Source organism: Zonotrichia leucophrys, chromosome 6, assembly GCF_028769735.1.
Source record: "Zonotrichia leucophrys gambelii isolate GWCS_2022_RI chromosome 6, RI_Zleu_2.0, whole genome shotgun sequence".
Lineage (NCBI taxonomy): Eukaryota > Metazoa > Chordata > Aves > Passeriformes > Passerellidae > Zonotrichia > Zonotrichia leucophrys.
Window position 1 is genome coordinate 12,436,423 of NC_088176.1, and position 12,029 is coordinate 12,448,451.

At 41.6% G+C, this 12,029-nt stretch overlaps 1 protein-coding gene across 1 annotated transcript in view; it reads left to right on the forward strand.

Annotated features, from left to right (window-relative positions):
- Positions 1-12,029, forward strand: part of NT5C2 (5'-nucleotidase, cytosolic II) — a 59,253-nt gene that overhangs the window by 26,598 nt on the left and 20,626 nt on the right. Inside the window, exon 3 of the mRNA XM_064716183.1 lies at positions 2,067-2,140. Coding sequence (XP_064572253.1) covers positions 2,067-2,140 — 74 coding nt within the window. The remainder of the gene's footprint in view (positions 1-2,066; positions 2,141-12,029) is intronic.

Consider the following 12,029-nt stretch of genomic DNA (forward strand, 5'->3'; position numbering starts at 1 on the left):
ATGTATTATACAAAGTATCAGACTGTATTTAGTACTAAACAGTGCTTCTCCTTGGTCTCTTGTAAATCAGAGCTGTCTCGATGTTAAAAGACAAACAGGGATTCAGATTGCAGATTGAGATAATTTGCTCCACCTACTCAAAAGCCAGCTATTTCAGGAGAGAATTTTAGTGACTTAGGAGCCCATCTCATATTTCCAAAAGGCATTTCTTTACCACTTTCCAGTGTTCATCCTATCACTTTGTCTTCTTTAGGTAACACATAAATCTATTAGAAAAGAGCGTCGTCTATAACCTCCAAGGCCCCTTAGTGACAAGTCCCATTGTCAAAGGCAGGCACTTTGCCAGGAAACAGTGACTCCCAGAGAGAGTGTGCAAGGTTAGAGGGAAAGTACACTATTGCCAGAGAAACTGTATTCCAAGTGGATTTGTGTGGAACAACAACAATATCCAGTGACTGGTTAAATTAGCCACAGATGTGTTTTCTAGAACGCTGTCCAAGAAGATATAGAGTACTTTTAGGCTTGGTTCAGGCATAATGATCTTCTGAAGTCAAATCAGATCCAAGCAAAATTGCATGGGTACCGGGGAAGCTTTAAAGGAATTCTGTAATATGATTCAGACAAGTAGCTGAATCAGACTGCTGTGAGCTGAGCTAGGAGCACATCGGTGGGAGATGAGGTAAGAGCACCGGGCTGAGCGATCGCTGCGAAACGCGGGCTGGGGCGGATTGACAGGGCTGCTAATGCCGCCACCTGCCCCGAGCAGAACCTCCCGGGGCTCCTTCCAGCTCCCCCAGCTCCCCCAGCTTCCCCAGCTCCCCCAGCTCCCCCAGCTTTCCCGGCTTCCCGACCGTGCAAGGGCTCCGCACTTGCCGTCTCCTTTGTGTCTCGCTGTCCTGCCGTCCCGGCAGTGCTGCCGATGCCGCTGCTCAGAGGATAATCACTGCACTGAGGGCAGTGCACTTAGTAAATATTTAGAGAATTTTCACATGCTGAAATCAGAGTACAAGCAAAGGCTCTGGGACTTTTCTCCTACGGGAGAATTTTGTCTTGGCATCACAGCTGGAGCGGCGCAGGGATTTCAGTCTGAGATGGGTGTTGAAACGCTCAGCTTCCCTCCCACAGATGAGTTCTGACTCTCATTTTTGAAGTTCAGATAAGGCAGAGGAAAAAAGTCCTGTTGAATTACAGATCTGCTTTATGCTTTAAGGTTGTGGGGAAACATAAGCAGCTTAGTTACTGTCAGTTGGAACATGAAGCAAGAAAAGCTTTTGTTGTATTCTCTGACCTATTTCTTTACTCTGTTACTTATTTGAACTAAATTGGATATAATGTATTAATGCTGTCATCTAAAAGGTTCTGGCAGCATTCAGCTCAGCCTAGAGTCTCTTTGTAATAAGCATTAGTGGTAAAAGTCAAATTTACAAAATAGCAGTTGGCAAGTTTCAGAGGAGTTATAAATAAAAAATTTTCACAATAGAAATGGCATATCTTGTGTATGAAATTTTTTCTCAGTTACTCTTTTTCAGGGCTTTATTACATGTTTTTAATGGTATTGGTGAAAATGTGAAAATGGATCTGTTTAGGTTTGCTTTGAATTTCCAGATATAGTTTCAAATAGGAGGCAAATGCTGTGAATTTATTCACAGAAATTATTTTTTTTTCCTTCTTATCTCTTACTAGAAATTCATTTCAATCAAGCAAATTATATTGCTTTGAATCTACTGCTTCCAGTTTCATATCCTTTGAGGTCTGCATTCTGCTTCAGGAGATTTTGCACTTGTATTCTTAGGAATGTTTGCAGGTCACATGGAAGGCCGCGTGTGTGTGCATGCATGCGTGTGTGTCTTTGGACAGCATACCAATAATTAGAATAATTCTGCAAAGTCATGGCTTTGCTTCAGGAGAACTCGCAAAATCTGAGACTTGACTCTGTTTTCAGGTATATTTGCTGATTTTGACCTATGCAAGCCCGACACCCTGACAGTGGCAGAATGTGTTTGTTCTATAACGTGAGTATTTTGAAAATGCTCATACCTCTGGTGATATTTCTTCTCTCTTTTCAGGGTCTTTGTAAACAGAAGCTTAGCCATGGAAAAGATAAAGTGCTTTGGTTTTGATATGGACTATACACTTGCTGGTGAGTATCTTCTTAAGTTTTTTGAACACTGACATAGTTTGAGATATTGCTTCTTGCTGAGCAAAAACCAGCAAAAAGCTGATTGGGCTACTCCAGTTAATAGGTGCTTCTTCTATTAGTAAATGTATATTTTACTGTTCCTTGCATTTTCATTTTAGGTGTTTCCCTTAAGTTTGTTATCTGCACGCTGTATTTGGTCACAAGCCATGTTGCTGTGGTACAGTTTCAAGTGATTATAGGTGTTGAGAAAACCAAAGCTTAATGAGTCTGCTCCCTTAGATTCCACTGTATTTTGACAATGCCCCTTGTACATGCTTGGCTTTGAGTAACAAGGTGATTTCTTTCATCCTTGGTGCATGTAGCAGGCTACACCTTTGGCCAGCAGGTTCTCCTTGTCCTGGGAGAGTGATTTTTGAAAAGGTTTTCCTCTTTCCCCTTCCTGGTTTAGCCACATCAGTGACTGATTTTGAGAAGAGGCATGGCAGGGGCAGTGCCTTGTGTCAGTTGAACAAGTTAATTCGTAAAGCTTTGCCCATTCTTTGTGACAGAAAAGCTTTGGGACGTTGCATAAGATCTTTTGGTTTCATAAAATTGTTTGCATGACTTCTCCATCTTTCAACAGGCAAGTTCCCTGAGAGTTTTGATGAGAGGAAATAAAGCTACTATTTTCTTCATGGTCAGACTTTCATGTTATGTATTTTAAGGAAGGAAGAGATAAAAAGTTCACTTCCATTTTCCTGGGTTATAGCATCACACAGGCTGTAACTGAGGATGTCATGTACCATCCTGCCTTATTTCTCATTACTACTTCCAAGGTTATGGATAAAAAGTCCCTATCACCACTAATATTTCAGTTTAGAGTTGTTGTGTATATGAACTGAGAAAATGTGAGGTAGAGTGTCAGGGTCACCTAATAATAGGTTAATGCAGTATGTCAGCCATGCTCATCTGGTTACTGTGTACTGAGCAGGAATGAGAGATGAGTAATGGGGCTGGGACAGTGTGGGGGTCAGAGCTGGGGTCAGAGGCTAAGTGAAGGGCAGGAAGGTTTCTGTAGGTTATGGTTCAGCTGCAAGGAGCAGTTTTGGAGACTGGCAGGTAATTGCAGTTTATATTTAGATCAGTTCCTTGTGTTCTTTTATCTACAAGGAAGCAGTTACATATAAAAGGTTTGGTTGTTACCCATCTAATTTATACATCTGTTTAAAGTTCTTGACATTTTTTAAGTCATGAAGTGTATTGTTAATCTGTGCTGGATACGACTGCAGGCACGTGTTTTCTGTTTGTGTTTCCCACCAGTGGCAGTCTTGTGGCAGTGCTTTTAAGGGGTGCATGAAAAACAGTTGTTGATGAATAAATGCTTTAAAAAAAAAGAAAATAAAAGTTGTGGATTTCACTTCAGTAACTGCAAAACAACTTCTGTGCCTTTTGCAAAGGAAGTGGTGGCACTTCCCGAGGACCCAGGTGGTCCCAGTGGGGCTGGTGTGGAGCATGAAGTTTATTGCTAATTTCCATCGTGACAGAAGGACAGCTTCAGCACTGTCCTCACTTACCTGACTGTCCATTTTACTCAAATGTTCCTTGTTCCTGTAAACACATAGCAAATGTGTTGTTATCCACAAAATGATGCTTGATTTGATGAAAGGAAAAAATGTGAATGTTCCAAGCATCCTAAAGCAGTACCAGGGACATAAAAACCTGGGGCTTTGAGGCTGGAAGATCACAGTGCTCCAGCTGAGCAGGCAAAGTCAGTTCATTTGGTGGAGTTGAGAGACAGGGTGTGAGGCAGAAAAATAAATGGGATGTGGTCTGAGCAGAAAACTGGAAATCTGGCCCCCTCTGGGGTAAGCTGCTGTCCTGTGACTTCTTCCATGGTACAACAGAGATAATAGTTGCAGATCATTTCACTAGGAGTTGTGAGAATGTAATTAGGTTGGAAAGCCTTTTGCAGATGAAAAACATTATGACTGGTAAGTACTATTTCCGTTTTTTCCACCCAGACTGGAAATTAACCTTGGAAATTACCTGTTTGTTTTCTTATGTCTCAGAGTTATCCTTTCCTCTCCATGTGGGATTTTGTTATCTGACCATTATTAGTTACTTATAGCTTGAATACAAGAAAAAATACTTATCCACTGCAGGGGCTTTAAAGAGTGCACTGTTAGAATATGATTACAATTATAATAAATTAATTGGAAGTTATAATGAAGAAGTGGAACAAGGGAAGTATTACAGTAATGTGCTATAGTTAGTGCACTCGTGAGACTGTTGTGTTTTCTGATTGGTCACATTATCCTTTACCCCCTCGTTCACATGGACATGCTACTTCTCTTGATTAAAAAAAGAAAAAAAGTAAAAAGCCAGTTTATGTGTAATTTAACATCTGGAAATGGTATCTGCATACCAGATGGCTCATGCTGAGCAGAAGCCTTTTGGAGACCATTCAAAACACGTAAATAGGCCAAAGAAAAGAACACAAGCATCTCCAGTGTCATTAGTTCCTCATCTAGTTTTCTGCATTTGTACTTTCAGGCATTGCTAGGTTACTTTTCTATAAAGTTTTTTAAAATATCCGAGCACAATCTTCCTATTCAACAACTTAAGGCAGGCAGGGTCACTGACCCTGTCAAAATCTGTGACATCTCCTTCTATTGTGTACTTTCACATCAGAAATAGACTGATGACAGTCATATGTTTGCCATCTCAGAATGATTATTTTGATACACATTGAATTACCTGTCTTGTAAAGAAGTACTCCTGTCTTGTCTCTTTCTTCTTTCCAAATCAGTGACCACTGGTAGCACCAGAAGTCTTCCTTAGGAGGTGGTTGTGTACCAGGAAACTCAGAATCATTTCACATATATTGAACTTTAGAAGCTTGAGACAGTTTTATTCCTGTACCTTATGAATTTAAGGACACAGATCTACTTACAATAACCATCTTTTCTGTCTAGAATAATCTAATTTTGGTAGGGACATGGCATTTGCATTTTGAAGTGTGTAGTAACAGCTCCATGCACACGCTGCAGCGATCGTGTTCTACTACCAGCATGTCTGAGAATGTCAGCTTGCCAGCTGAGAGCAGTTTTAGTATCATCATGTTACATTGCACATAAAGTACAATTTCATGTGTTAATTTATAGAGTAGTACTTCTTAGAAGTATTAAATTAAAGAACATTTAACTCAGAATTTAAAAGAATTCAAGGCTACCTGATACAGCATTTCCACAGTGATTTTGTTTGCTTTCAAGCCAAACATAGGTTAAGCTTCAAATTTTTGTAAAGTACTCCTCTTTTCCCCAATTGTGCTTGTCTCTTTCCTTGCACAGGGTTGAGAAATACTGTTAATGGTTGGGTTGGGCAAACAAAGTCTTTCTGTGTAGAAGAGCCCGAAGGTTTTACCTTTTTTGTCTGAGAAATGATGGACCTTAAATAGCTGAATTTGTAATCACAGTGATTACATCTAGAATTAATTTTGACTGTTGGGAAAATAAAATGAAAGCAAATTTAAATCACTCTCACAGGTTTTAGATTTCTTGTTTTCCCGTAAAGGATTGTTGTTGTATTCTCATGGAGTGAATAAGATCTCTTATGTGTTTGGAAACTCCCAAATGTCCCTAGGTTAATGTTCTAGATACAGCAATACTAGAGGCTCAGAAATCTGTGTTATGTATGAAACTGGCTGTCCTCTTCCTGTTCAGTCTGTTTGGGAGTCACATTTAGTACATAAAATAATGCTTTTTAAAGCTAGGTGTTACTGGGAGGCAAGTGGAAGGAGCAGGAGGAGCAGCAGGGGTTGACTGTGGTTTGTGTGCTTAGTTAAGTAGTTTCTGTTTAAAGTCTTGCAGCAGTTGACACAAGCAGGAGTCACCAGCTATTTCAGCCCTTGCTGTTAGTGGAGGTTAGCACAAGTTTCTGTGATGTTATGCAGCCCTTCATTCCCTGCCTCTGACCTTGCTGCCTGCCAGCCTGGGAGCGAGGCCCTGCCACTTCCCTCCGGTGCTCCTCGGGAAGCCACAGCGTTACACCCAGGGCTGAATTTGCTGTCAGGGCAGGACTGAGAATTATTGAACAATTCCTGTTTAAATTAGAGAGATTGAAGGTCCTTTTGCTGTTATTTTTTGTTTGCTAAATAGTAGTTTCATTTATTATCTGAGTGATTCATCTCTGCTTATTCATCCAGCCAGAAGATCAACAGTCACTAACAATTCTGGTCTGCCTGCCTGTTTGCACCAGTGCTGTCAAAACTGCTCATGCTTTGGTAAAGGAAAATGTTGCATGCAATCCAAAAGACTCACAGCCTTCTCCATTTTGTGTTTATTGCTAAGTGCATAAAGTAAAATAAAGGTATGTCAGTGGAGAGTCTTCACTGTGACACTCACCTGAGCCTGAGGAGTTGGTGACACCCATTGGAAATGCAGCAGAGATTGGTTTCACACAGCATTTTATTTGGCTGCTTCCTACTCAGTATGAGCTACACTTAATTATTGGATCTGGATCCAAATAATGCAGGAGGCCTTGGCATTACCAGCTCTTAAATGGGACAGGCTGCACAATGAGGTGATGGATAGATGTCCCTTGACAGGAGCAGAGCTAAAGCAGTGGGGTTCCCAAACTGGCTGTAATTTCACACTGGGCCGTTGGCAGATGGAGAGGGATAGTAAGAATTACAAACTCAATTGTGCTTGAAAAGATTCCTCTGTGACTACTCTACTTCTCCAAAAGTTACAGCCTTGTTGAAAGTTTATCTTCTGTCTCTGAAGTAGATAAGAGGTAATATCAGTTGACCGGATGCTTTCATTTGGAATGCTTTTCCTGTGCTTAATTCATTGCTGCTTCTGAGTTCTCCAGAAAGTGATAATGAAATTATCAATGGCTGCTGAAAATGGTTTCAATAAAAAAGGAGGGGAAATGAGGCTTGAAAAATACTGGTTTTATTGTATGCAAATGTGATTAATGCAACATAATCTGATTGGAATATAGCTTGTGTCCTGGAAACGTTGCCAATTTAATGCCAAGGTTTGGTGCACTGCAAAGATTTTATTGCAAAATTGCTTATGCTTTCAGCTTGTAGTATTTCCCTTCTCATCACATGGGAAAAGATATGGAAAAGACAGCTTTAGTCTTTCCCAACTCAATCCAAAGTGCAACATGCATAAACAGGTTTTGCCCTTTCCTCAGGTAGGTGTTTGTGTCAAAGCCATCCTTGCAATTTGGAAGAGGAGATTTTTTCACACCCTCATCTCATTTTTTAAATGCTTTCCTTTACCTGTTGACTCTGGAAAAGATACACTGAGCCAGAAGGCAGAATTGGATTGTTGCTGTGTGTGATCTGGGAGAAACTGTGACAGCAGAATTGAGAACTGGTTCTTCAGTCCATCTACTCTTTTTACTGTAGCTGAGTCTATCAGATTCCTGTGTTTCAGTTTTCTTTAATTTTCATGAGAAATGGGACTCATGAATTTGTACCTTCTATGAAAAAAAATCTGAATGCCACAAATGAAAAACAAATCATAAATGTGGGAGTTTTATACATGAAAGATTGAGCTGAATACTTAAACTACTGAGCTTGTAAACAACTGCAGTGTATCTGGATGTCAGTTCAGGTGCTGTTATTGTCTGTTTATTAGTGCTGAACTCTAATGCAAGTGTTCTAACGAGGCACTCCTGCTTAGGGTAAAGGTTTGCCTTTAGTTTCATTGTGCTGTAAGGACCACAGGCTTTGAGGCTCTTTTGGGGAGATACTAAGCAGTTTTGTTTCATTCCCAGTTTGCTGGAACACAGTTCTTTGTGTCATGCAGAAATAATGTGGTGGCTGGAGAGGGAGTTGGTCGATGTGCAGGAGAAGCCTTCCAACTCTCCTAGCCAGGACTGGGAGATGCCCTGACTGTTGCACATCTGCTGTCTGCCTTTTCACATTTGCACATTGCCAGTTTGACAGGTGCAGATTTTGCAGATTTCAGAGGCAGGGTTAGCCATTGGTGTGTTAAAGCTAAAGGCAGACGGAGAAGCCAAATTGTTCCAAGTATGCTTTGAGCTGGATGTCTTTTCAAATACCAGTGCAGTGATTATTGTCCCTGCTCTCTTTGTGTTGCTGCTCTTCAGAGCCTGACCATTTAAAGCTGTGTAATGAGCAAATGAGGTCTGGAGCTGTGGGATCTCACATGCTGGCATTGGGAATGGGGAGTGCAGAGAGCATGTGGTGCTTGCTCTGTCCCAGTAAATCACTGACTGACAAACTGCTAATCTGCTGGCTGTGGATTCTTGAGGAATCACGGTGATAAACAGGAGCTGCTGAAAGAAGGAGTCCTCACAGTGTTAGGAAAGTTTCAAAAGCTGCTATATTCTGTTTTCTTGCTCTCAAAAACAAGATGATAACACCAAGCTGGGTCAGCAGGCTGTTAGTATGCCAAGGCAGGCTCGATGAAAATAGGGAGGCATTTTTCAATCTAATCGAGGCCCTTATCTAGTAATCTTAATACCACAACAGAAGTACTATTAAGTTGCAAATACCCTTGTGATGACTCCAACAGCTTACTCTGTAGGAGGAACCAAAGCTGAGAGTACAGAAGGCTTTAACTCTGAGATCACATGTGTGCCATTGCTTTGTGAATGCCTTATTTTAGCACTACAGAAAAACTTCTGTATGTGGCTTCTTGCCAGCACGGGCACTTGTGCTGCATCTAAGCCCAGGTGCACACTGTTAAACAAATGTGTAGCCTTGGAGGCTCACTCTCTTCAGTCAATATGGAGAAAATTAAGAAGCTGAATCTGTTTGGATGCTGATAAAACCTGAAAAATGCTTTAGGTATTTTATATTAATGACTTCTAGGCCTTTGAGTAATTTGCTTCTTATTTCTAGATGATAGAAAATTATGTTTGAACCTGAACCAAAGCAACTATTTCTTCCCTGTTCATAAGTCTTTACTGAAGAACTAAGCCCATATTTTGGCAAAGTAGTTTGTTTCCATGGAAATGCAGGGATATTTCCAATATGGGATTATAACTCACAGTGGGCTGTATCTGAGAGAGGTAAATTGTGAAGGCCATTTATTAAGCACAAAAAGCATTCTCTTGTGTCAGGGAAACTAAACATTTCCTGTGAAAGAACAGGTGACTCTGTAGTAGTTTTTAAAATATTAATCCAGTGCTAAGGAAAGTTATGTCAACTATTAAAATATAGACAAACTAAAGTTTCCTTGAAATGCAGAGTCTGTCTGAGTTGCTTCTCTCAACATGCACAATGTGACCTCAGTGCTGCTGTTCTTACCTCAAGCCATTTATTTTTATTCAGCAGAAAAAATCTTTCCAGCACTAAGCTCTGCTCTGCCAGCCTCTGAGGCATATTCAAACAGCCCAAATCTTTGTTACATTGAAGGCAAACAAAGTGCAGCAGCAGAGAGCTAAAAATATCTGGAATTTACCAATGAGAGCACTAATAAGCCTGCTTTGGGAAGAGTTAAAGCTGATGATACTTGACAACACTTGTTTTTAATACAAGCAGAAAGGCAGCACTGGAAACAACCTGAGGTGTGGACCCAGCAATTCAGAGCCAGGCTGCGCACACAGTGAAGCAACAACAAATCCTGTCTTCACACAGCCTGTTAGCATGCAGAGCGGGAGAAGGGGAGCTGATACAGTTCCAGGTTAGAGGTTTTAGAGCTGAAAGCTGTGCTGAGCACTTGGGGATGTTTGCAGGAGTGTTAGAGGGAAGGAATTTTCCACTGTTCTTAGGCTGCAGCGGGTGCTCTGCTGCGGCTGGGGACTGCAGAGCCCTGGTGCTGCTCTGCTTTCCAGCCAGAGCCCCGAGTTTGGCGTGGTCAGAAAAGGGTGCCAGGGAGCCACTGGAGCTCACATCCAACCCTCTGATGATTAGTGACCCTTGCCTTGGTTTCTGTTATCTGATTTACAGTCAAATACATCTGTGGGCACAAAGGCGCTGTGCGAGATCTGCTGCTCATGCAGGGCAGAGCAGCTCGTGTGTTCAGCATACAAAAGTGTTCTGGGATGTACCTGGAGGTTTTGGCAAGGTATTGTTTGCTGATCACTACAAACACATAATTTTTAATGAAATATAAAAGGTACATTAAATATTGAAGTGTGCTTTAAAGCTAAGCTTTGTCTTACTGCCCAGGTCACTTCTGCGTCTGAAAAGGTTTTTATGGGTAAGTGAAAATTATACTCAATCTGGCAGTAGTTTCTTCTCATTTAGACTGAAAAAATAAAAATTCAAAGAAACAAACCAATGTTGTTACCCATTTTGTTTGGTATTATGAAAAGTCGATTTAAATATAGGCTGAAATGCTGCAATTCTGCTTTCCATAGTACCGTACATTTTTATTTATGGTTAAGTGCTTAAAATCAAACCCCAGGAGACAAGAGGACTGGAGACTGTTCCTAATTGGTTTTCAACTCATTTTGACTGTAGACAAACCCTTTATGGTCACAGTTCAGCTGAGTTCATAAACAAATGGCAAGTCAGAAGTTCAGCACGTTCCTAATTGAAAACATGTGAGTTGTCCCATGGATTTCATTTGGGATTTCTTGTGGTTGCAGCCAGGCACGTTTACCACTTTGTCAGTTTGTTTACAGGCACTGAGCTCCCAGGTCAGCACAGCACAAAGGTGCTCATTGCCTGCACACAGGGAGCATGTTTACATGGGCAGAGATGACCCAAACACTGCTGGACACACCAGAGCTTTAAATAGGAGTGCTTTTCCCTTCATGGCCAGTGAGGATACTGTGAACTGAAATGCCTTCAGTGGCTGTGGCAGGAGCTGAGGATAACACTTGATGTGTCATTGGAAAGAGAGATACAAGGGAAGGGGATCTGGAGGTCTGTGCTTCTCCCCGTTTCTGGGGTTGCCAACCCAGCTGAGTGTTTCTGCAGAGGGTCCCACAGCACAGGTACCTCTGCAGGGTTTGTAGTTCTCATGGGAAAGAAAACGCTCAGCTTTATTTCCAGAGCAAAGTGACAGCACCCTGGCAGGCTGTGCAAGCCAAGCGTGAGCCTGGGCTCCCATCAGAGCTGAGCATTCTGACTGCACTGTCAAAACTGAGGGTAGTTAACACCCAGGTGTGAAACTTAAACATGACATTTCAGATTCCTTCCTGTGTAAGTAATGAATTATTTTAACATGGAGAGCAGCATAGCTTGAGAAACCTTAGCATTCCCCTTTTATTGCATTTCAGTGGCAGTGCCTGACAATACCTGCCTGATTAGAAAAGGCCCTGTAACACAGAGGCTGAAGCCATTAGTGTGCTGGAGCAGAAATCCTCCTCCTTTCCACTTGTATATGAAAAATGGCATTGCTGTGTAACAAATCTTGAAGATAAGGTACCCTGAAAGGAGGGTCAGTGTGTAGAGGTCAGATAGCATTCCTCACTACCTGGTTACTGCTGGGGATCATCAGAGACCTCTGGCCCTGCAGCTGAGACACTTTCCTCATACTATGGCAGTATGTGAAATGCTTGCCCAACACTCAGAAGTACATTTAATTGGTATTGTTGTTTCAATGGAGTTTGGTTTTTAATGAAGTCAGGTGTCCCAAACACCTCCAGGACTGGTCACTGGCTGGTTCCCTCTGGATTCTCAGCAGGAGTTGCAGATTAGATGATCAGAATTGCCAAGGAATGAGTATTTGGAGCTTGTGTGAAATGGCCAGTGGTGTTGTTATTTGGAGGGGTGACTGTCACAGACACAATGTAGTGGACAGCAAATGCCTGACTTGGAGCCATGTGTAGAGATACTGACAGAATGGTGAATTCTGGGGATAGATCTATCCTGTTCTGACCACTAGGATCTCATTTGACAGACATTGTTGAGGCAGGATACATAGATATTTGTACTGTTACAGGGAGTGGGTTTGTAAGAGGGGATCTCAGTCCT